Source organism: Osmerus eperlanus, chromosome 14, assembly GCF_963692335.1.
Source record: "Osmerus eperlanus chromosome 14, fOsmEpe2.1, whole genome shotgun sequence".
Classification (NCBI taxonomy): domain Eukaryota; kingdom Metazoa; phylum Chordata; class Actinopteri; order Osmeriformes; family Osmeridae; genus Osmerus; species Osmerus eperlanus.
In genome coordinates this window covers 16,102,989-16,128,590 of record NC_085031.1, presented here as the reverse complement: position 1 = coordinate 16,128,590, position 25,602 = coordinate 16,102,989, and the positions used below count along the sequence as shown (strand labels likewise).

General features: G+C 46.6%; 3 protein-coding genes across 4 annotated transcripts in view; 1 reads left to right on the top strand and 2 right to left on the bottom strand.

The window, feature by feature from the left end:
• Positions 1-3,012: 3,012 nt before the first annotated feature.
• Positions 3,013-6,508, top strand: capslb (calcyphosine-like b). 2 transcript variants are annotated; one of them, XM_062478510.1, is made up of 6 exons: positions 3,013-3,149; positions 3,577-3,715; positions 4,066-4,243; positions 4,425-4,634; positions 5,121-5,246; positions 5,921-6,508. In XM_062478510.1, the coding sequence occupies exons 2-5, from the start codon at positions 3,579-3,581 to the stop codon at positions 5,220-5,222; spliced, it is 627 nt and encodes a 208-aa protein (XP_062334494.1). In that variant the 5' UTR covers positions 3,013-3,149; positions 3,577-3,578; the 3' UTR covers positions 5,223-5,246; positions 5,921-6,508. The 2 variants fall into 2 exon arrangements, with proteins under 2 accessions (XP_062334494.1, XP_062334493.1); XM_062478509.1 differs by lacking the exon at positions 5,121-5,246 and having other exon boundaries at positions 3,014-3,149.
• il7r (interleukin 7 receptor) lies at positions 6,352-11,057 on the bottom strand. Its single transcript, XM_062478508.1, has 8 exons — positions 10,871-11,057; positions 10,514-10,610; positions 9,882-10,045; positions 9,590-9,741; positions 8,769-8,925; positions 7,947-8,049; positions 7,774-7,846; positions 6,352-7,516 (listed from the first exon to the last, which is right to left on the bottom strand). The coding sequence occupies exons 1-8, from the start codon at positions 10,953-10,955 to the stop codon at positions 7,154-7,156; spliced, it is 1,194 nt and encodes a 397-aa protein (XP_062334492.1). The 5' UTR covers positions 10,956-11,057; the 3' UTR covers positions 6,352-7,153.
• Positions 11,058-15,078: 4,021 nt separating this feature from the next.
• The window catches only part of myo5b (myosin VB), a 38,004-nt gene continuing 27,480 nt past the window's right edge, over positions 15,079-25,602 (bottom strand). Inside the window, 8 exon segments of the mRNA XM_062478235.1 lie at positions 15,079-18,551; positions 18,667-18,747; positions 19,252-19,426; positions 20,453-20,747; positions 21,304-21,454; positions 21,984-22,073; positions 24,294-24,445; positions 24,789-24,929. Coding sequence (XP_062334219.1) covers positions 18,399-18,551; positions 18,667-18,747; positions 19,252-19,426; positions 20,453-20,747; positions 21,304-21,454; positions 21,984-22,073; positions 24,294-24,445; positions 24,789-24,929 — 1,238 coding nt within the window. The 3' untranslated portion in view covers positions 15,079-18,398.

Genomic DNA, 25,602 nt, shown 5'->3' with positions numbered 1-25,602 from the left:
CGATTACACCTTGATAACAAAGCTGCTCAGAAAGATTTTCATTGTAAAGGGCTCTAACAAACAATCAGGTGACGTTGCCATAAGGAAGAAGGCTGAAACTACTTTTCAACACCAGTTCCCAGACACAGGGAGACACTCAGGTTACATCAGAGAAAATCACAGCATGGACATGACTGGAAACGCTATTTACTCCAATGAAGACTGTGTGTATGAAAACCCATTTAGCAGTGGGGGACAAGACAATATAGGAGAAGACGATATATATGAAAATGAGAGTTATTTTGACCCTAAAGATAAAGTAGGTAGCAAGATCACCAAGGAAGGACCAAAACCAGGATCAGGACCAGGAACAGCGGAAGGTAACACACACACACTCCTAACAAACACTCATACAACAGCATAGCAGCTTTTTTTTATGACTTAAATTCACCATAAAAAACACTCACACCTACACACACACAAACCATACTTGTTTTCACATCCCATGTTTTTCAATACTCCTTACATTTACTACTCTTTATGGGTCATTACAAAGCTGTTTCAAAATTCCCCAGACACAATTTTGAACTCAATAGGCCTTACAATAAATTCATAAAACCTGTACTTAATATTATCTGTACTTTTTCTAATAATATGAATAACAATAAATTGTGTTCCAAGTGTCACAATATTTTTTTTATTAATCTTCTAAATGTGAATCTACTACCTATTACCAAACATTGTTAATGTTTAATTGTTAATAATATCTGCATGTAAGCACGTTTTTGTTCACGTATTGCATGGATTCATCGAGAACTGATTTGACAGTGTATGCTATGAGATTAGATGTCTAAGATTTCTTTGTGACCATCCAACTATCACAGAAAAGTAGCCCACAGTATAGTACATACAGGTTAGTCACTGGTGGACATAACATGTATTATTATTGTTATTCCCCCCAAAAAATGTTTGTCCCTAAAAGAATCAACTGCATCTGTGTTTTTTAAGAGCAAAACATGAACCTTGTGGTTTTCAGTTGTTCCTTTGAGTTCATCGTAGAGAGCTGCAGCAGTGTGTCTGGGGCTGCTGTGTGCTCTCCTACTGGCTGGGATCATAGCACTGGGAGTCATCTGTGAGTATCCTCTAAAATAAATTACAATTCTTGCTCTTGTTCTTGTGAATGTTTTTTTCCCAACAAGAACAACACGTACCGGTACATTGATTATTTTGTTGTTGTTGACAATGTAACATTAAGTAGAATCTTTTTTCGTTTTTTGTTTAATTCTTAACAGACGTCAAGGTTAACACTTTAAAAAAACTTGTTTGAAAAGAGGGTACCTATGAAGTCATATGCATCTTTCTGTCTTTCTCATTCCTTAACAGACAACAGAGAACGAAAACGTAAAACTTTTAACGAAAGTAATTACGACTATGGAGAGAGACCAGTTACAAGTCCAGTTGGATTACCTTAAGAAGAAGTTATAAAGTAAGTCTATAAGGACAATTAGAATTTGTATGTAAGTGTAGGTTGTTAAATTGATAAATTGATCAATTGTATGTTTATCTGGTGCGCTAAACTCATGCATAATCAACGGTTTAATGTTGTGTTGCAGAGATTAACAATAGCCATTTTATTTGCGTCCGTATAGACTTTAGGTCGGAATTAACTAGAACTGTCTAATCATGTTCTCTAACTGTTGTGTCTTCAGATGTCACTTCCTGTTCTGCTGTTCAACTCGGCAGAAAACTTACATGTATTCATTTAGCAGACGCTTTTATCCAAAGCGACTTCCAGGAGAGAGCTTTACAAAAAAGTGCATAGGTCAATGATCATAAACGACGAGAAAACATTGTGGGTAGGCAAAACATGTGCCAATGGGAAGAACCATAAGAGCATGTAGTTAAACAAGTTACAATTAAACAACATGCCTCAAAAGTGCAAGAGTGTACCTGTAGGAAAGCAAGCAACAATAATATAATTCAAAGCGAGTACAATAAGTTAAATCAGTTACAACTAGCCAACAAGAGCAAGTCCCTCAATAAGAGTCATTGTTTTCCTGGAGGAAACTAACATCAGGTCCAGCAAATCATTCGTAAGTGTACTCCCGTAACAAGTGCGTCTTTAGCCTTTTCTTGAAGGTGGGGAGACAGTCAGTGTCTCTAAAACATACCTCCGTATGCCTGCGCCTATAGCGGGACAAGTTATCCCTTTAACTTCTCAACGTGAGAAATACAAGGTGTTGCGTGAGAAATGGTTGAAATGCGTGAGTCTCACGGCGAAGTTGAAGTGCTGACTACACTTTTTCACTCAAGTTAAAGTAAAGAAGTATGGGGGGGCTGAACACCAGATCAGAGACAGAGGATGCAGAGGCAGGCTAAATACTCATAAATAAATAAATAATTATTAATAAAAAATATTATATGGTATTAATAATGGGACTTACTCATGTTTATTTTTATTTATTTTTATTGTAACAAATGTTATATTAGGCTACATAAAGGAAACACTGTGGTGCATCATGTGATGTAGCTGTGGAACATGTAACAAAAACATGTAGGCCCTATTTCATGTATTTAACATTGTACATTTCATTAACATTGTGTGTTTACATGCATGAGTATGGCTTAGGGTTTCTTACATCCAGAATTATATTTGTAAGTAGCAGGATTCATATAACGAGGGTTGGGCCATACAAATTACGGGAGTTTCACGGGAGAAATAACAAAACGGGAGGGGGCGGTGGGAGATGGGTGTGAAATACGGGAGACTCGGGGAAAACGGGAGTGTTGACAGGTGCACATTTACATTTAGTCATTTAGCAGACGCTCTTATCCAGAGCGACTTACAGTAAGTACATTCCCCCGAGGCAAGTAGGGTGAAGTGCTTTTCCCAAGGACACAACGTCATTTGGCTAATGTTTGCGTGTCTGTTTCCTTTTAATATTTTAAGGAATGTACTCTTTAGTGTGATTCCGTGTCCGGAGTGCGGAGAGCAACTTTCCTCTGCAAGTAAAACTGGAGATCTCACCAAACAACCCAGGGCGAGAACATCGCATCTCTATGGAAACGGTAAACGCTTGGGGAGGGGCAGATGTCGCCGTTTGGAGAGGAAGTGTTTATTACCAACCCCAGCATTGACCTATTCTTGTTTCCTTCTGTAATATCATAAGGTAAGTTTCCTGCACATGTATTTTCATACCTGCTTCAAACTTGATGTGTATGGTTAGCCTACTGTTACGAAATATATGCTGGTAACTCTAGTAATAGTAGAGTACTAGCTAGTGTCTCACTAGTATACGCTCAAGCTTAGCTAGGTCATTAGCCAACTGTCAAGGTACAGTACAACACGCCCATGATATATTATTATTATTTTATACCTAAAGTCACCTGTTAGGCTAGGTTAGCCTACTTTGACGTAAGCCTAGCTCATTAGCCAACTGTCAAGGTTCAGATACGCTCCGAGTGGTATTGTACTGTACTGTACTATACTGTAGTCTACCTAGTCACTTATTGTCATTAGCGTCAATGCGAATACTAATAGTAAGAACGTGCCCTTTACTTCCTCTGAATTTAACTTCACTCATAATCTGTTTGTAGTGATGGCAGGAACGTCACGACATGATCGAGAGATGGCCATGAATGCCAAAAAGCAACTGTCTTCTTGCTCAGACCCGGTAGAGCGACTACGACTACAATGCCTCTCTCGAGGCTCTGCTGGAATTAAAGGCCTGGGCAGGTGAACTGAAGCTGTTCAATGACAATGTCTTTTCACACATCTAAGATAAGTTAGCAGAAAAGAGAGAGAGCTGTACTTTATTTTCTATTTTTAACATTTTGAGGGACTTAGTCTCTAGGTGTACAATACCCTGTTGAAAAGCTACATTTAAGAGTCTGACAGAAAATTATATCCTACAGTGTTGTCAGTAGCTTGTAGGTTATTACACGACAAAATAATCAATAAATTGGTTCACTTCTTTTGTTTGAAAGTTCAATATGTAGGCTAAGCCTGACTACCTAACTACTTAACCTAAGAAAGGTAACCCCAGTGTATAATTTTGACGATTCTTGATTGTGTTGTTTTGTAAGAACTTTCAAAATAATGGACGATGACAACAGCCGCACATTGGATCTGAAGGAATTCATTAAGGGTTTGAATGACTACGGCGTCTTAATGGAGAAAGCGGAGGCCATGAATCTCTTCCAGCAATTCGACCGAGACGGAAGCGGCTTGATCGACTTTGATGAATTTCTCCTCACTCTCAGGGTAAACGTCTGAGATGGGGGACTTTTCTTTTGTGCTTTTTATCATTATAACTGTCGATTATTGAACGAGTCTCCATTCTGAACCCGGTTTCAACGTGATAGGGTTCTCGGGTTGGAGAAGGTGCAAGAGTTCTCCTATTTGCCTGTTACTATTCCTGTTCTGCCGCGCTCTCTGTTTACAGCCTCCGATGTCTAACGCCAGGAAGGAGGTGATCATGCAGGCCTTCAGAAAGCTGGACAAGACTGGCGACGGGGTGATCACCGTGGAGGACCTGAAGGGGGTTTACAACCCCAAACATCACCCCAAATATCAGAACGGCGAGTGGACTGAAGATCAGGTGTTCCGCACATTCCTGGACAGCTTCGACTCTCCATATGACAAAGATGGAAAGGTAACCCACACATTTGCATCGTGGTTTGCTACGTTTCATTTCATGGTTAGCTTTGTTTGATCAGATATCCGATGAGTAAATGCCTTCGCTCCCCCTGGGAGCTATGCAAATAATTAGTCAAATGAATTCTCGTGTACTCATGACTTCCGTGGTGCACCTTCTCAGTCGCCGGCTTGTCATTTAACATATTGGTCAGATGGCTGAGCGGTTAGGGAATCGGGCTACCAATCAGAAGGTTGCCGGTTCGATTCCTGGCCGTGTAAAATGACATTGTGTCCCTGGGCAAGGCACTTCACCCTACTTGCCTCAAGGGGGGGGGGGGATGTCCCTGTACTTACTGTAAGTCGCTCTGGATAAGAGCTTCTACTAAATGTAATGTCTACTCTCTCTTTTCTGCTAACTTATCTTAGAGGTGTGAAAATACATTGTCATTTAACAGCTTCCTCACCTTGTGTTTATGTTGATAATGCTTTCTCAATACACTAGGTCACCCAGGAGGAGTTTATGAATTACTATGCAGGTGTGAGCGCTTCCATCGATACAGACGTCTACTTTATTGTGATGATGAAAAATGCCTGGAAACTTTAACTAAAGTCTCCCTGAGGCATCAGGGTAAACAAAGACCTTTCAATCCTAATATACAGCAAAAATATGCCTTCTTACTCTTCTTTCCCTCAATAAAATAGTATGGTAGTCTCTCTTTTTCCAAACCGTTCTTTCAATTCAAGTAGTCGTTTGTGGACGGTGTAGCTGCGCTTCTCCGCCAGCCAGTAGATGGCGCTGTTGTCCAGTGGCTCCAGGAAGCACCAGTATGATTCTTTCTCTCTTATATAATGTCACTGATTTGACCTCTCCAATGCCGTCACTAACATTTATAGCAACTGCTTAATAGAGTTTAGTGGGAGTTTGCCCTTTATGTCATGTTTCCTTGCTCTTGCTGACTTTGGGACTGGTACTGAGAAACACGGGTAAAAGATCAGAGTGGGTTTTTTATTTTCCTCTTACCTCTGCCATTCTTGAATGTTGCTGTTTGTGCTGCTATCTGCCTGTGGTTGTGTGGGGTGTCTGTCTGATGTTGGTACCTACAGTCAGTTCTCTCTCTTTGTCTCCTCCTCTCCCTGTGTAATTTCCTCCTCCTCTCCCCGTGTCATTTCCTCCTCCTCTCCCACGTGTCACTTCCTCCTCCTCTCCCACGTGTCACTTCCTCCTCCTCTTCTCATGTCACTTCCTTCTCTCCCCGTGTCACTTCCTCCTCCTTTCCCGTGTCACTTCCTCCTCCTCTGCAGGTCACCAAAGAGGAGTTCCTGAACTATTACTGCGGAGTCAGTGCCTCCATAGATAACGACGTGTACTTCATCCTCATGATGAGGAACGCATGGGGACTTTGAGGAGAGGAAGACTTTCCTGCACATCCTCCTTGTTTTCAGTTCAGCTTCTTTATGTTTCCTTGAAGAAATTATGTTGATGTTAACTTTTTTTTCATTTCTAAATTGTATGCAGATGATCATGAACGTTTTTATTTCCAATGAAACTGGATGTACTGAGTCTATTAATTGGGGGGCGGGGGGGCTGGTGTTTTCAAGAATAAGATGTTGTTCTTAAACACTGGTGGTCTATGATTTTCTTTATTGTTTTTTGCTTTGAAATGTGTTTATTTATAATGACACAGAAACATCCAGTGATACTGTAGCGCCAAATAACCTTTTGTTGCTTGAAATGAGCATTAAGCTATGCGTTTATTAGTTTGAAGATGCAATAATAAAATGCAAAACAACAAAGTAATCCTGTTACATTTTCAGACTAAAGCAACATCTTAAATATATCAAGATGCTGTATTAAAAGTACACTATGCAAAAAAGTCCACCATTAATCATCCATTAATCATAAAGATAGAAACACGTTGCCTAATGCTAAAGTCTTAAAGACATGTTGAACATAAGAAAATAAAAAAGTAATATGTATTTAAACATAGTACAAAACAGAATAGAAAAATACATCCGATATTAACACAGTAACACAACAATGCACGATATGCCAAAATAATCACAAAAAACCCCACTTAACATTACATGTGTCTAACATTAAGATTACATATTTGGATCAGGAATTGTGCTGCGCTGACCAAGTGAATAGTACATTCTAAACTGATATTGCAGTTGTCAGGGTGAAATTTGTGTAATGATGCTTAAAGCAGCAGTGATGATTAAGTGTGTCTCCACTCTGTTGTGTATTGACTTTCTGTGGCGTTGAGTGCAAAGTAATAGATAAGAGGGAGGCAGTGTGTGACGTTTTCAGGACACCCTTGTCTCTGTTCTCAGTAACCACCAACAGAAACCCCAGACAAGCAGAATAACGGAGACGGTAAGTGCATGAATGTGGCTCCGAAATACCACTATGTATGAGAGGAATGTGCTAAGAGATCCTTGGTGAGCACAGAAAAAGGTATCTTCTTGAGGTCCCACACAGGTCCCAATATCGCTGATTTGAGATTACGCGATGTGTTAAATTTCTACCTTTTTTTACTTGGCTTCCTGTAGTTTAACCTGATAGAAACTGGACATGGTGACGTAGGCCTCCTCCTTGCCTCGTCCACTCACCTCAACCGTGTCAGGAACCCCGTCTCCATTGCCAGCATCCGTGTCGGTCTGCGTTGTGTCCGGCCCACTGCCCTGATCTAGGAGCCCCATGGACGGGGCCTCGCTCTCCGTCTCGGAGCACTCGTTTGAGGCCGCGCTGCTCAACAGAGTGGCCTCTGACGCTCCAGTGCCTGAGCTGCCGTCTGTCGAGAGCTCAGGGAGACTTTGGATGTGGCCTTCGACCTTCTGCACCAGGCGGACAGAGAGGTCGCTGAACATCTCGGGGTTGAAGCTCACTGGGGGGTGCTGTGGGGTCAGAAGGGGGTCAAAGGTCAAACAACCCTTTATTAGATACTCCCCTGTATATGAGTTAGTCTATGCTAGTGCCCAGTATCGGACTTAGTCCTCTTTATGGGAATTATCCCTGTATATTAGTTCCCTGTGAATTACTCCCCTGTATATTAATTATTCCCTTATATAATAGTTAGTCCCCTGCATGTCTGTTAATCCCTAATAATAATGATTCCCTTGTATATCTGTTATGTCCTCTGTATATAACTTACTTTGCTTGGATGGTACAGGTGCACCAGAGTGTGCTTAGGGTGTGGGATGCTTGGCCAGATGAGGGACTTGATCCTGGGTAGAGGCACAAATAACACACAAACACACGTCCAGCACTTGCAGACTTTCACGACAGTAACAAGACCTGTGAGGGAGGAGAGCGTTTCCGACTCACCGTTTCCTCCAGAAAAAAACAGCAGTCATGGTTAAGAGCAGCAAGACTACCAAGGCCAGGGACAGACTGTACATCAGTACTGGCTGATCCCACCACAAGTCCTCTGGGTTGGGGTGAAGAGGGGTGGGGGGGGGGGGAGAGAGAAACGAGAGCATGTTAGAAAGCAGTAGTGATCACATCTTTACTCTGGGACCTCTAGTCTTCAGCCCTGTTAATGAAGTCTTCCTGTACGTTTTCTTTTTGTTGTGGCACCAAACCGATAGCACACCTGATTCTAACAGTTAGCTGGTTGATGTGTTGAATCAGTTAAAACTGGGGTTAGAGTGGCAAAACCCACAGGAGGCTACATCTCTCCAGGAACAGAGCTGGAGATCACATGCAGTCACACTGCTTCAGTCTGGACTCCCTTTGAAACAACAAAAAAATTCCAGCCCCCAGGAGTAGCGTCACACATATGTGATTCTGAACATTCCAACCGACTATTTTCCGATAGACAAAAACTATATGACAAACGCTATAGTATGGCTTCAAAATTTACAATTAGGAGGCTAACAAGTAACACTAGCAGGTAGTAGCATTGCTACGAGTATTATGCTAGGTTGCTAGGTAACGGAAGTTAACTAAAACTAGCTAGCTTCCGTTTTGGAAAAATAACTCACTCCTTAAAAGGTTAAACACACCTCTGTCTCTTTCTGGGGAGTTTCTCTCCCCCAAGCCCCCAAACTTCTCAGTGCATGTGTCACATCGTGTTTCGTCATGTGATGTCATGTGGGTCATGTGATGTGTCATGTGATGCAGGGTCGGGTCGTGCCTGGGTCCTACCTCTGTAGGTAGAGAAACTGACAAAGGGGCTCCATTCACTCCAGAAGCCTTTGAAGTAATCGCCCCTAGGTTTGGCCCGAACTTTGATGTGATACAGTGTGTTCTTCTCAAGGTACTCCCCTTCGATGGTATAGTCCTGATACGAGATGGTCAGGGTCTGAGCACAACACAAGAAGAAACTATTTTACTTCTGTTTTTGATGTTGTGTGTGTATTGTATGTGAATTGTGACACTGTGTGTTTATTGTGATTAAGCGTGAAATTGTACGGTTGTTGTGTGTGTATGGTGATATTGTGTATGTGTTGTGATATTGTGTGCTATTATTGTTTGTATAGTTGTTACTGCTGCACAACAAATTGCAATCTGGGGGGTCAGATGGCTGAGCGGTTAGGGAGTCGGGCTATTAATCAGAAGGTTGTTGGTTCGTGCAAAATGACGTTGTGTCCTTGGGCAAGGCACTTCACCCTACTTGCGTCGGGGAGAATGTCCCTGTACTTACAGTAAGTCGCTCTGGACAAGAGCGTCTGCTAAATGACTAAATGTAAATGTAAACAAATTGCCCATCTGGGAACAAAACAAAATTCTACTCTACATACCAGCCTGACTCAGATACACTAGAGATAATGTCTTCAATTGACACTTTTCTAATTCCTTGCCCAGCAGTAACAAGGCTGCTTCAGCACAGCTTGGGAGAGTCAAGTTCCCAACCAGAGTATATTGAGGTAAAAGTCCATGGTTCTTCACTGTTTAATTTACCCTGTTAAAAACTTATGTAACACCAGAACCTGTGTGTTAATAACGCATGTGTGATGGTGACATACCCGGGGAGGACTGTCGGCACTCCAGATTTCTAACTCAAACTGCAGTTTGTGACTGAGGTAATCGTTCTTGTACGGCGTTCCGATCTGTATCAGATGACTGTCTGAGCCTGGTACATACGTGGTTTTCACCACCCACGGTGTCCTGGGTTTCACTGCAACCAAAACACACACAAGCACGGATCGCATCACAAACATAAAGCTTTTGTGACACAAATGCACAGAGCGTGGAGTCATCGACTTGGAAGAAATCATAATACTGTAGGTCAAATCTTTTTATTATTATTATTTTTACCTATTTTTTTTAAGTCGATTTGTTGCATTGTTTCACGTCCTCCCTTTAATCGGTAGGTGAGGTTGTACAGGGTCAACATTTCCAAATTCGAAAATGTGACATCTTTCCCAGCTCTGTTTCCCTCTAAACAGGTCTTCTTTTGGCTTCTAGGTTCGCTGAAGTTGCTGCAAATAAAACACTCACTGTCAACATCAATTCTTGTCAGACCCCTTACATAGTTACAGAATACAATATCTTCATCCCTAAAGAATGATTGACCTGAAATAACAGGGTGGGATCTTGGGAAACTTATGGGGTCAGCCCAAGTGTAAACATTGTGGATGGGTGTAGCTCAGTGGTATAGTAAGAGGTCGAGGTATTGGTTCACCCCCCACCACCACCCCCTCGGATAAAAGCGTCTCTTGAATTAAACGAATACATTACATTACATTCATTCAGTCATTTAGCAGACGCTCTTATCCAGAGCGACTTACAGTAAGTACAGGGACATTCCCAAGGCAAGTAGGGTGAAGTGCCTTGCCCAAGGACACAACGTAATTTGGCACAGCTGGGAATCGAACCAGCAACCTTCTGATTACTAGCCCAATTCCCTAACCGCTCAGCCACCTGACTCCCATATACACTGACATTACCAGAGAGTCAAGACTTCCACCTCTTCCTCGTCACTCAGGAGGCAGGTGAGGTGGTTCAAGTGTATGCTGATGTCAGAGGAACAGGTAAGACTTGTTTCTGTGGGAGAGAGGAGATGAATGAGGAAAAGGTTGGATGAAATTAGAAAACACAAACACGTGATTCTGGACATCTTTTCTTAACTCAAACTTCATCCTCATTTAATTATGACACTTCCGACAAACAGAGTCCATGTCAGAGGCATCACAGATATACTGTGTACCTCGCACTAATATCTTCTGTGTAACTAGTGTCTTCTGTGGAACTAGGGCTAGTAGTCTTGTTACAGCCTGTAGAGTGAAGAGATTAGTTTTGCTCACCACCATCATCATCATCTGGATCCCCACTCTGGGCCAGAGTTGTGGTCGGGACCAGGAGTAGAGCTATCCACCAGATCTGGGCCATTTCCCCTCATCAACACACACACACAGAGGTTCTGTTGTTGGATGCTCCAGAGGGAGGTGGGGGGGCACATGCACACACACACACACACATGAGGCATTCAATACTGGGCTGCCTCAGCTGTGAACTCTCAGTGTCTATCAGAGAGAGAGGGTGGAGAGAGGAAGAGGGAGTGTCAGAGAGAGTGAGAGAGAGAGAGAGAGAGAGAGGAAGAGGGAGTGTCAGAGAGAGAGAGAGAGAGAGAGAGAGAGAGAGAGAGAGAGAGGAAGAGGGAGTGTCAGAGTGAGAGAGAGAGGAAGAGGGAGTGTCAGAGTGAGAGAGAGAGAGAGAGAGAGAGAGAGGAAGAGGGAGTGTTAGAGAGAGGAGAGGAAATGTAATGAAATGAAATGAGAGGAGGAGGGGCAGGGTTAGAAACTTTGTTGTTGTTGTATAGCTGACTTGCTATTCATCACTAAGAGAAGTATTATTAAGACCAAACTTTTAAATGACTTCTGAATTGAGTACACATGGTCAGTTTCTATCTTTCAGTAAATTACCTTCTTGAAAGGAACAGAGATTCTTACCCTAACACAATGGTTGTTTACCCTTACCATGCTGACCTTTGATGAACATGTGAGATATTCTTCAAGGACCAGCCTGCCCAGAGATCCCTCCAGTCCCTCAAGGGCCGTCTTCCATGATTCCCCTGCGGTCACGGCCTTCTAGTCTGTGATGGCATTGCATTTGTATGTTATCTCCCTCCTGTGTCTAATCATACAGCCAGCTAACATACCACAGGCGGGTTTGCAGTGAGGGAGAGATGTGTGAAAATGAGGGCTTCGGTTTGTATCTTGTGGTGAAGTTGGGAGCAATTGTCAACATTGTACATGTCCTGTACCCAATAGGTTGAGGGTCCTTGGTTTGTTAGGCTTGGTTGGAAGGCTTGATTAGGTGGGTTGGAATACAGAAAGGGGCTCAAAGACAAGGGTCATGGGTTTGGGTGATACTCTAAGGTTCGTAAGCCAAGATGGCTTTTAACTGGGCCTCTCAACCGCCGTGGATACACTCAACTCAGCATCGAGTCCTTCTACAACATGGGACAGACGTGCGTCTTATCGCTGACAACTAACAAGCCTGAGAAAAACAAACCAGTTACCTACAAACCACTTCCTGTCTATTCAAGTGAACTGGTTTGTACTCAATGAGGCCGGATTGGGTCTAACCGAGCTTTAACCCTATCCACGCTTGAACTACACACACGCGTGTGAAACGTGCAGTTGAGCCATATGCTGTGATCGTTCATATCTGTTAACACTTGATGTCAAGTTTTATTTTTGAATTCCAACTCGTAGTTTACTCTCGATTCTCTGAATCATCAGCTATTGTTTTAACGTTCCATTTGAGTTGTGCCACTTTCAGAGTCATCTCTAGTTGCTTTACCCCCAACATCTTTAGGGTTAGAGTTTCATTCTGAAAAGACACCAGTTCTAAGAGGGAAGAATATCTATGAGAAGGTCTGCCTCTTAAAGTTACATTCTTTCTTCAACATCTTTACTAACCAGTGATTCAAAACAATCAAACTGGTGAGCAAGAAGTTTAAAACAGCCCATATTCTGTCACTGAATCAGAGAAATTGTAAATAGGTAGAGTAAATAATATTGACCTATATTTATGACTTTATGGGCAGCTGTGGTTAACTGTCATAGTAGTAAATGTGGTTGTGTGTCAGCTGGTAAAAGATTGTCAATGATCTGATTCCTCATTACTGAAGAAAGTCTTGACACAGCTGGTCAGACAGGTGCTTGTTAGAGGCTGATATTGACTTACATTTTGAAATATACAGCTCTGGAAAAAAGAGACCACTGCACCTTTTTTTTTAAAATTGAGAATTTTACCCTTCTGTTTCTCACTCAAAATTGTGCTTCTGAACTTTCTTTTTTTTTAATGAAAGAAAAAGGTGCAGTGGTTTTTCAATTTCTTCCCGATCTGGATTTAAATATACTTATATTTATCTTTTCATCAAAATCCAAAAGGCTTATACAGAGCAGACTAGTGAGTAAATTGATCAAATATAGTTGAAGAATTCAGTTACTGACCATCTGAGATCAAAACAAATATATATACATACTGAAACACACAGTGTAGGATAGTTCCTGTGACCATATCAAGGGTAAAACAAAATCCATATTGTTTAAAATGTTTGAAGACTTGGAGAGTGAGAGAGATATCATCTGAACAAGAGTTGTGGGGGATGGGGGTGGAGGGTGGGGGGTGCAACAAGCGTGAGAATGTGTATCGGGGAGTACATGTGGGTGGAGTTGGGCTGGAAGTTGGGAGCGCGCTACTTCGGGTGACGTGGGTGGCAGCTGTGGTTTAACTTGTGGGTTTCTAGCAAAGAGGGAAAGATGTGAGAAAAACAACCAAGGTAAATAAAGGGAGGGGGGGGGGCAATTTCCACAACTCTTCTCAAAGCTGATGTAGGCCTCCGTAGACGAAGAACACAGCCGTCTTTGACCCACGGCTCAAGAACTGTGCGCTGGGGAAGAGGGATGAGAGCCAGGGGTTAAAGGTCACCCCTCAGCACACCGCTGTAGTGTGTGAAGCCAGGATAGCATGAAGCACAGCGCCCCCCCCCCCCCCCCACCCCCCCGCCAGCACCACCACCAAACCGCATGCCAGAGTCCCCCCGCACCTCCTCTCTCCCTCCCTTCTTTCTTTGCAAAACATCATCTGGCTGTGGTTTCGCAACATGCATCTCTCTCTCCTGCAATGCTTGGCGTTCGTTGTCTCGTCTTGTTGCCGACGGTCTGGATCCTCAACTGTGGCTGCGCTTCGGTGCCTGGATTGGGGCTGAGGATGCGGGGGTGGGTGGCGGAGGGGAAGTGTGGATGGATTTTGAGGCCGTCCGTTTCTGAACGTGTCTTTAGGGAGTCAGGTGGCTGAGCGGTTAGGGAATTGGGCTAGTAATCCGAAGGTTGCTTGTCCGTGCCAAAATGACGTTGTGTCCTTGGGCAAGGCACTTCACCCTACTACTCATGAGAAATAATCCTACACAAGGTCTCATCCTTTACCAGGGCTCATTCTCAGTGAAGCCACACCAAAATAAAGATGTCTTTGAACCTCTCCTCTCCAACAGCCACATGAATCTCTCCACTTTACGCTTGCTTCCTGTGCTTGTCGATTGTTTTACTACCTCAGGTTGCACTCCAGACAATCAAAATACCAGCGCTAACATGAGGCAACACTTGCACGGAAGATAGAGCTGGTGATATGTAAAAAAAAAATGTTTATTGCACAATGGTGCAAACAGGCAGAGTTATTGACACTCTGTGTGTTCTGACATGACTGGTGTTGTCACCACATCCTTTTCCCTTCAGTGTCAGGTGGATATTAGGATGTAGCAAATATGAGAGAGACACACACACACAGAGAGACACACAGAGAGGAAGAGAGAGACAGAGACAGAATCTAAGAGGGTGAGTCAGAAAGACAGCGATGCTTGTCAAACTTGACAAGGGCCTTTTAACCCTTGTGTTATCTTCGGGTCATTCTGACCCATCAGTCATTGTGACCCACCGTCGTATTGCGACAAATTTACCTCATACAAAAACAAAGTGAAGCATTTTCTTTTAATTGTCGGGCTGTCTCAGACCCCCCACATTGGAATGGTTAAAAGAAAATTATTTTTATTTGTTTTTGTATTGGGTAAAATTGGGTAAACACAACAATGGTTCGTTATGAACCTTTGGGTCATGTGACCCGAAGGCAGCACGAGGGTTAAACACATTTTAATCGCACAGTGAAATTTACCTACGCAAGTCACCAACCACAGTATGAGCAACTGGTAGCCCCCGGTGATCATTCTCCCCAACAGCACGGCCGTGGAAAGAGTGTGGGGATTTTAGACTTGTCTAATCGAACAGAAACAACATCGCTAAGTTGCCTAATCGCTCCGCTGTTTCTGAGAAGAGCTTCCACCTGAAAGAGCAGGGTAACCACGGACACGGACTGCCTCTGACGCATCTGCTCAGCCACACACACACACACACACACACAACATACAACATACAGCCAAAAGTACACTACCTATAGTATGGGAAAGAACCCTGGGCTCTGTTCACATAATCTGTGTGTGTGTGTGTGTGTCTGTGTGTCTGTGTGTGTGTCTGTGTGTCTGTGTGTGTGTGTGTGTGTGTGTCTGTGTGTGTGTGTGTCTGTGTGTGTGTGTCTGTGTGTGTGTGTCTGTGTCTGTGTGTGTGACTGTGTGTGTGTGTGTGTCTGTGTGTGTCTGTGTGTGTCTGTGTGTGTCTGTGTGTGTCTGTGTGTGTCTGTGTGTCTGTGTGTGTGTGTCTGTGTGTGTGTGGTGGGGGGGGGGGGCGGGAGTCTGTTTGTGTGACTATTCCTCCATGACTGACTGACATAGTGTGTTTAATAAAACCCACCAAAGGCCATTGACAGAGAACCCTTAGTTCCCTTTCTGTGGCATTGAGGCAATGCCACATCACACCAGCCTGGTCACTGTGGTCTGTCTTCAGACTGTCACAACCTCACCCGGGTGACAGGGATGGAAACGCTGGCCTGCCGCACACACACACAAAACAAACAACCCCAAATGTGTGTATCAATCACACTTGAATGATACACTGAAGTGTAATTTTATACATAGCCCGACTTAAAATTTGTATCAAATAATTTCTATTTTTTCTCCCCAACATTAAACTTTTGATAAACGTTATTAAAGACAGATATGCAAGGTAATTTTTTTTTCAAAAGAACACCATCTTCTTTTCCACCCTGTGGCAAATAGTGGTATGTTAATATATGAATTCCAAAGTTGGTATCAGAGACAGTATAACCAGCCTGGTCTTACAAAACATGTTATTGGTTTTGACCATCTTTTGTCTTTTAATATATCATGTAAAATATATTCCTTTAAATGTATGAACACATTATTATCTCTACTACATGTGTCATTCAGCAATATGTCAAGCATTTACTGTGCATGTCACCAAACTGATATTACAGAACATAATCATAATCATGTAACTGTATACATAAAACAACACAGGTTTTGTATTTAGTTTGTCAAGATTTGAGAAGAGGAAAACTTCTTTACATTGAATTCAAATTGAAAACATTGGTATACTGTAGAACACGATTATCCAAACTTTGAAGTCAAGGTGGAAAGCAAAGTCCCCAACTAGAGTCAACATCTCAGTTTTGATGAACAGAAACCTTTAAATGCACAGGCTCAGGCCAGGTCCTGAACAACAGTTGGTGCACTGACTGAAACAGACAAGATTGAGCCTTCAAAATAAAATGTTAACAACGTATCACACGGATGAGGTCACGGGTGAGGTGTCACATTCGGCCGCACCCCTTTACAGAAGCGTAACTCTGAGTGTGTGATTGGTACACATTGTTTGTACTAGTACCCCTGCAGAATTTAAGGAGCATTCTGCAGGAGACTGCAATAACAACTTCCAGTCGCAGAATCCACAACAGTTCTTTAAAACAGACAGCAGAGGGCAGTCAAAGGCACACGTACAGGAAAACCTCCCAAACCTGTCTGTTACGCAAGCGTATGGTCCTGTACACATCCCAGGACACGGTAAGGAGTCGCGCTCAAATTGTGTTTCTGCACGTGTTGTGACAATACAACCTCAACTGTGGTTTGAAAAGACAACAGCAAATAAAAAAACTAATCATATTTCTTAACTAAATATAACCAAACACAGTTCCAACTAAATACATAACCCTTGTATTGGCATTTTAGGTGGAAGGGCAATTTCCAGACTGGCTTGCGACTGTAAAATAATGATGTTGATTCATTCTTAACAATAAAAGATGAGACAATTCTCTGGTTTTACAAGAAGCCTCCACGACAGTTTAGTAACAAAGAGACGACGAGATATTTAATCTAGTTATTATACTTATTATATTTATTCCAGATTTGTATATTGTGGCAGTCTTGCTCACTGGTATTATCAAGAATGACAGTTCCACCTTTCATCCACATCGATGTTACATCAGGTCTTTGCACTTCACCAGGGCACCAGTGCCGGGAATTGAACCCAAGAGACACAGCACAGGCACTCAGGAGTCTGTCAAACGCATCTCAATCTCAATTGTATCACAGACGATTCAAGCTGCCAGGCTTTAAAGTCATCAGCCCCTCTCGCTCATCCCCAGGCATCATCGGCTGTCTGGTTAGTTTTTCCTTTCTCTTTCGTGTCACTTTCAATTTTTCCCTTGTCACACCTACCGTCAAATGATCTCTCGCTTTCACTTCCTGTGTCCTGCAGGACTCACCTGAAAGGACCTTTACCGTGTTAAACCCCCCTCTTTCACCCTTCATCAGGTTCTCTCTCTCTCTCTCTACTCTGCATCACTTCCTCTCCACACACACACACACACACTTCCCCCTGTCCATCACAGAACGGCAGATTAGCACTGTCTGTCCTCAGTATTCAGAGATGCTACGGTGAGTCAGACACGGGGAGGAGAAAGAAGAAGAAAAGGGTCTGGCTGTCTCGGGAGCGCCGTGGAGAGACGCCGTGTGCTCCTCAACGCCAGAGCGTTCCAGAGCGTTCCAGAGCGTTCCAGAGCGTTCCAGAGCGTTCCAGAGCGTTCCAGAGCGTTCCAGAGCGTTCCAGAGCGTTCCAGAGCGTTCCAGCTCCTCGGGAGACCGAGGAGGAGATCTAACAACACCGGGGAGAGGGGACAGCTGTGGGGGCACACACAGGGGCGTGCACGGCGGGCGTGCACGGGGGGCACACAGGGGCGTGCACGGGGGGGCACACACAGGGGCGTGCACGGGGGGGCACACACAGGGGCGTGCACGGCGGGCGTGCACGGGGGGCACACAGGGGCGTGCAGTGTCTCACTGACGGAGACACTGCATTGCAGCGCTGCCTCCCTCTGTGGCGTCCGGTGATCTGAGGTCAGGGAGGCACGGAGAACATGATCTTGTGGAGGAGCAAAACCAGACTGAACACAACGGCTGAGGACGTAGAAGACACCCTAAAATGCTTTTGGCAAACTGGGGATGGATACGAGCATCCATTTACAAAGATCCTTTTTGGAGTTTTATGAAGTGGTTAAAAAAAAACGATAAACAAAAAGGCTTAGAGTCTAAATGTTGGCACTCTCTGTACATCAAATGAACGTGCCTGTGTACTTCACACAGACGGTGATATATGACAAGGCTCCCCAAGAGGAAGACCCAGGAGCAGTGTCCCGTCATGGGCCAGGCGCAAGGGTTTACCCATCTAAGGAAACTGTGCTCAATTCACACCAAATAGGACCTGAATGCCTTTCACTGTAGGGCGAAGAGAAAGCTCTCAACCGTCCAGTAAGTCCTTGAGTTCTGGCGCTTTCTGCAGTTTTAGGTGAACAGCAGGGCAGCGCTGAGGGCTCTCCTCCTCTCTGTTAACAACCAGGCCTCAGACGGGCCCAACCGAAGCCTCAGACTCGATTCAGGAAGTCCAGGTTGAGGGAGGCAGGCATGTGCAGGGTCTCCAGGCTGAGGGCGGAGGGGGTGTAGGGGAACAGGACTGGGAAGGTGTGCTTGGTGTCCACCAGGAGCTGAGGGTGGTCGTTCCTCTCCTGCAGGCGGTTCTGAGGGCAGAAACACACGACAGGTAAGCTGGTGGGGTCGGCGCTTTGAGGCGGAGCCAAAAGGCTCCGGAGAGGGTTCCGAGTGACGTCTTGCTGATGGACGAGGAGACGCTACCTGAATGTTGCGGATGAAGGCCACGGTGACCCTCTCCTCAAACTCGTTGAGCGGCGTGTAGAGGTTGAGGATTTTCACGATCTGTTCGGAGCAAAGGGAACACACGTCAGCGCATCTTCACGAGGTCGTTAGAACTTCACTACTTCTACAACTGGGAACACGTGGAACCTAACTTGCTGGTCTGTTAAGATGTTTCTCCACTCTGTGCAACCTAACATGCTGTTATATAGAGATTTTTCTCCATTCTGTGCAACCTAACATGCTGTTATATAGAGATGTTTCTCCATTCTGTGCAACCTAACATGCAGTTATATAGAGATGTTTCTCCATTCTGTGCAACCTAACATGCAGTTATATAGAGATGTTTCTCCATTCTGTGCAACCTAACATGCTGTTATATAGAGATGTTTCTCCATTCTGTGCAACCTAACATGCAGTTATATAGATATGTTTCTCCACTCTGTGCAACCTAACTTGCTGTTATATAGAGATGTTTCTCCATTCTGTGCAACCTAACATGCTGTTATATAGAGATTTTTCTCCACTCTGTGCAGCCTAACGTGCTGGTGAGCTGTTTCCCTGTACCTGCTGCATGCTCAGAGAGGTGCACAGGGAGCAGATGGCCTCAGCGTCCTGAGACGTCTTCTTCTTCACCTGCAGCAGCTGGGCGGCCTGGATGATGGGCTCCATGGTAACCACGGCCCCACACTGCTGCAGGTTCTTCCCCCGAAGCCACTCCTCCATCTGACTGATGTTGTACCTGGCCAATCACAGTCACGCATGCTCTAACAACGGCGACCAATTACGTAATGTCTCGTGTGTGTGTGGGTACTGTGCCCCGAGCTCCATTGGATTAATAAAGTTAATTGAAATGTTAAAAAAAAGTGTTCCTGTGTAGGTTGTCAGTATCTAAGCTCAACAGAACCTGCTCAGTGTGAATACCTAATCACCACTGAAAGTGTGTGTCTAATAAAGTTAATTGAACAAAACAAGTGTTCCTATGTCTGTATCTGGTAAAGTCCATTGAATGGAATAATTGTTCCCGGGTTAGTATCTCATAAAGTTAACAGAATGGAATAAATGTTCCTGTGTCTGTTACTAATAAAGTTACTTGTGTTCAGTTAATAAACTGAACACAAGTGCTCCCGTGTCAGTATTGATACATTTAACAGAACAGAGCGGATGTTCCCCTGTCCGTATCTAATCAAGCTGAACTGAAGAGGATAAATGTGTGTGTGTGAGCACCTGAGATGCATGTTTGTGTATGTGTGTGTGTGTGTGTGTGTGTATGTGTGTGTGAGCACCTGAGCTGTATGTGTGTGTGTGTGTGTGTGTGTGAGCACCTGAGCTGTGTGTGTGTGTACGTGTGTGTGTGTGTGTGTGTGTGTGTGTGTGTGTGTGTGAGCACCTGAGCTGCATGTGTGTGTGTGTGTATGAGCACCTGAGCTGCATGTGTGTATGAACACCTGAGCTGCATGTGTGTGTGTGTATGAACACCTGAGCTGCATGTGTGTATGAACACCTGAGCTGCATGTGTGTGTGTGTGTGTGTGTGTGTGTATGTGTGTGTGTGTATGTATGTGTGTGTGTGTATGTATGAGCACCTGAGCTGCATGTGTGTGTGTGTGTGTGTGTGTGTGTGTGTGTGTGTGAACACCTGAGCTGCATGTGTGTGTGTGTGTGTGAGCATCTGAGCTGCATGTGTGTGTGTGTGTGAGCACCTGAGCTGCATGTGTGTGTGTGTGTGTGTGAGCATCTGAGCTGCATGTGTGTGTGTGTGTGAGCACCTGAGCTGCATGCCGGTACTCCAGGAACACACGTCCTTCCTCAGCAGCAGGTTGTTGAGGGTGACGGCGTTGACGGAGTAGAACAGCTGGCGTAGCACCTGTCCTGCGATCTCAGGGTCCAGGCCGTGCTCGCCCATGGTGCCGTAGAACTGGCCCAGCTGCCGGATCAGGGCCTCCAGAGTGTAGCTGCCCGGGCCATCGGCGTCACAGTCCATGCTGGACGAGCGGTTCCGGTAGCCCATGGGCTTCACCCCCGCCAGGCTCGGGATGCTCTCGCTTTCCAACATGGCCGACACTGCGGGGCAGGGGTGTGTGTGTGGGGGGGGGGGTTGTAGGTAGAAGGGTCATATTATTAGGATGTGCACAATGTATTCCTTTTCATAATATATATATGTTTTGAGTTCTTTCATAGTGTGGAGGTAGAATTGCTTTCTGACAGAAGGGGACAACAGCGCAGGCATTCAGCACATCTCTACAGCTGCACGCCTGCGTAAGAGCATCTTACCATCTACCTTGACCTGGTACTAAACCAAACATGACACATTCCGGCCCATTCTCAAGATGCAGACTTTGTTCCGCAGGATGCCGAAAACATCAGCATATGGCAGCCGCCAGACCCTCACCTATCATGGGCTGCATGACTCCGTCACCTTACCTATCATGGGCTACATGATTCCGCCCCCTCACCTATCATGGGCTGCATGACTTTCTCCGCCCCCTCACCTATCATGGGCTGCATGACTCCGCCCCCTCACCTATCATGGGCTGCATGACTCCGCCCCCTCACCTATCATGGGCTGCATGACTCCGCCCCCTCACCCATCATGGGCTGCATGACTCCGCCCCCTCACCTATCATGGGCTGCATGACTTTCTCCGCCACTTTGATGAGCTGCTGGTAGATCTGGATGGAGAGATCGCTCAACACCTGCCGGTACTCTGCCAGGTCGAAGTTCTTCAGGCAGTGCTCGTTCTGCTTGCCCGTGTTCTGGGTCATGAACGCCTGGGGAACACACCGGGAAGAAGGGAGAGGTTTTTAATCACGGTAGGAATGCTGTACAAGGGGTGAACGGGCGTGGCCCTTATCTGTCGTTTATCGCTCGTTTTGGATCGAAAGATATCCAGGGGTTGAGGTCAGATCATTTGATTATAAGTACAGCAGGTTCAGTCTTTGCGGTTGAATACTGTAATAACAAAGTATCCATATAGGAGACTATTTTATCAAATACGACATGAAGATCTGAACCTGGGACCTCTTGATCTTCAGTCAAATTTCTCTAACGACTGAGCCTTATACCCATCCCCTAGAGCAGTGGTTCCGAACCCTGGTCCTCAGGTACCCCCTGTCCTGCCTGTACTCCCCGGGGTGTTTCCCTGCTCTAACACACCTGATTCAAATGAATGGTCATAAGCAGGCTTCTGCAGAGCTGGATAACGACCCATTCATTTGAATCAGGTGTGTTGCAGCAGGGCCCTACAGTGTTAAAGGGGCTGGGTTCTGTGTGTGGTTGTGTGAGGGAGCGAGGTCTCACCTCGTCCCCACTGTACTGCTTCAGACAGTGGAGCAGACGGCTGGTGTTGGCCAGCCAGAACGAGGTCATCTCAAAATCTTCGTTGTTTTTCTGCGGAGGAAAGGAAGAGTTGTAAACAGCAGTGCACGTCTGGTGTGTGGGTCCAGGACAGGTGTGTGGGTCTCTAGGACAGGTGTGTGGGTCTCTAGGACAGGTGTGTGGGTCCAGGACAGGTGTGTGGGTCTCTAGGACAGGTGTGTGGGTCTCTAGGACAGGTGTGTGAGTCTCCAGGACAGGTGTGTGGGTCTCTAGGACAGGTGTGTGGGTCTAGGACAGGTGTGTGGGTCTCTAGGACAGGTGTGTGGGTCCAGGACAGGTGTGTGGGTCTCTAGGACAGGTGTGTGGGTCTCTAGGACAGGTGTGTGGGTCCAGGACAGGTGTGTGGGTCTCTAGGACAGGTGTGTGGGTCTAGGACAGGTGTGTGGGTCTCTAGGACAGGTGTGTGAGTCTCTAGGACAGGTGTGTGGGTCTCTAGGACAGGTGTGTGGGTCTCTAGGACAGGTGTGTGGGTCTCTAGGACAGGTGTGTGGGTCCAGGACAGGTGTGTGAGTCTCTAGGACAGGTGTGTGGGTCTCTAGGACAGGTGTGTGGGTCTCTAGGACAGGTGTGTGGGTCTCTAGGACAGGTGTGTGGGTCTCTATTACAGGTGTGGGGGTCTCTAGGACAGGTGTGTGGGTCTCTAGGACAGGTGTGTGGGTCTCTGGGACAGGTGTGGGGGTCTAGGACAGGTGTGTGGGTCCAGGACAGGTGTGGGGGTCTAGGACAGGTGTGTGGGTCCAGGACAGGTGTGTGGGTCTCTAGGACAGGTGTGTGGGTCCAGGACAGGTGTGTGGGTCCAGGACAGGTGTGTGGGTCTCTAGGACAGGTGTGTGGGTCTAGGACAGGTGTGTGGGTCTCTAGGACAGGTGTGTGGGTCTAGGACAGGTGTGTGGGTCTCTAGGACAGGTGTGTGGGTCTCTAGGACAGGTGTGTGGCTCTAGGACAGGTGTGTGGCTCTAGGACAAGTGTGTGGCTCTAGGACAGGTGTGTGGGTCTCTAGGACAGGTGTGTGGGTCTCTGGGACAGGTGTGTGGGTCTAGGACAGGTGTGTGGGTCCAGGACAGGTGTGGGGGTCCAGGACAGGTGTGTGGGTCCAGGACAGGTGTGTGGGTCTCTAGGACAGGTGTGTGGGTCCAGGACAGGTGTGTGGGTCTCTAGGACAGGTGTGTGGGTCCAGGACAGGTGTGTGGGTCTCTAGGACAGGTGTGTGGGTCAAGGACAGGTGTGTGGGTCCAGGACAGGTGTGTGGGTCTCTAGGACAGGTGTGTGGGTCTAGGACAGGTGTGTGGGTCTCTAGGACAGGTTTGTGGGTCTCTAGGACAGGTGTGTGGGTCCAGGACAGGTGTGTGGGTCCAGGACAGGTGTGTGGGTCTCTAGGACAGGTGTGTGGGTCTAGGACAGGTGTGTGGGTCTCTAGGACAGGTGTGTGGGTCTAGGACAGGTGTGTGGGTCTCTAGGACAGGTGTGTGGGTCTCTAGGACAGGTGTGTGGGTCTCTAGGACAGGTGTGTGGCTCTAGGACAGGTGTGTGGGTCTCTAGGACAGGTGTGTGGGTCTCTAGGACAGGTGTGTGGGTCTCTAGGACAGGTGTGTGAGTCTCCAGGACAGGTGTGTGGGTCTAGGACAGGTGTGTGAGTCTCTAGGACAGGTGTGTGGGTCTCTAGGACAGGTGTGTGAGTCTCTAGGACAGGTGTGTGGGTCTCTAGGACAGGTGTGTGAGTCTCTAGGACAGGTGTGTGTGGCTCTAGGACAAGTGTGTGGCTCTAGGACAGGTGTGTGTGGCTCTAGGACAAGTGTGTGGCTCTAGGACAGGTGTGTGGGTCTCTAGGACAGGTGTGTGGGTCTCTAGGACAGGTGTGTGGGTCTCTAGGACAGGTGTGTGAGTCTCTAGGACAGGTGTGTGGGTCTAGGACAGGTGTGTGGGTCTCTAGGACAGGTGTGTGGGTCTCTAGTACAGGTGTGGGGGTCTCTAGGACAGGTGTGTGGGTCTCTAGGACAGGTGTGTGAGTCTCTAGGACAGGTGTGTGGGTCTCTAGGACAGGTGTGTGGGTCTCTAGGACAGGTGTGTGAGTCTCTAGGACAGGTGTGTGGGTCTCTAGGACAGGTGTGTGAGTCTCTAGGACAGGTGTGTGGGTCTAGGACAGGTGTGTGGGTCTAGGACAGGTGTGTGGGTCTAGGACAGGTGTGTGGGTCTCTAGGACAGGTGCTGAGAGAAGGGGAGCTTGCTGTTTACCTTGAGGACTTTCTTGATGGCGTTGATAGAGCTGGTGAGCAGAGAGTGGACCTTCTGGTCGTCGTTGATGTAGTCTGCGTGGCGGATGCACATGAACAGGATGTAGGCGGGCAGGCATGGGACGGTGGCCGAGACTGTGTGTGGCCTCATGTCTGAAACGACACACACTGCATTAGGTCACCGTGACACGAGAAACACACTGAATCCATTTGACTTTAAAAACCACATCGAACAACCAACATTCCTAAACAACGAAAAGCTCAAAAACACGTTAAACCATTCCGTCGTTTCCTCCTTTTTCAAATAAAAACATGAATTCAACATAAATATAAAAACACCACTGGATTTTTGAACCCCCGAAAAGGGCCTTTCCCCTCAGAGAGACGAGGCAGCGGAGGCAGCGGAGGCAGCGGGGGCAGCGGGGGCAGCGGGGGCAGCGGAGGCAGCTGAGGCAGCGGAGGCAGCGTCGCCTGCTAGCGTGCGACCGGGCCGTACCTGTGATGAGGGTTTTGACCAGCAAAGCTTCATCCTCCTTGTAGTACTCCAGCATGCCCTCGAAGTCCTTCTCCCTGCGCTGGACGGTCACCTGTCGGGTCAGCTCCGGCCTGGCCTTGCTGGGCTGGGCGGCCTGGGACACTGGGGGGAAACACAGGACGTTTACATTTTTTGCTTTCTTTACCAGGCAAGTCTATTGTCTGCACTGCTGGGGGAAGACTGGAAATCAAGCGTTTTATTGCAATTCGGTTGTGTTCATTTGGCGGTAAACTTGAATTAAGATTTTTTTTTTTTTAAGTAACGGCCTTGCAAGAGACACAAAGCCTGCTGTCCAGTTGGGACAGAGATCAGGAATGTGTCGACTCCTGTGAGCCATCCTGACTGCGCCAGCTCCTTGTTCCCACGGCCGCAAACGCAGCTCAGCGATCATGGGGGCACGGTGGGGGCACGGTGGGGGCACGGTGGGGGCACGGTGGGGGCACGGTGAGGGCACCGTGAGGGCACGGTGGGGGCACGGTGGGGGCACGGTGGGGGCACGGTGGGGGCACTGTGAGGGCACTGTGAGGGCACGGTGGGGGCACGGTGGGGGCACGGTGGGGGCACTGTGAGGGCACGGTGGGGGCACGGTGGGGGCACGGTGGGGGCACTGTGAGGGCACGGTGGGGGCACTGTGAGGGCACTGTGAGGGCACGGTGGGGGCACGGTGGGGGCACGGTGGGGGCACTGTGAGGGCACGGTGGGGGCACGGTGGGGGCACGGTGGGGGCACGGTGGGGGCACGGTGGGGGCACTGTGAGGGCACGGTGGGGGCACCC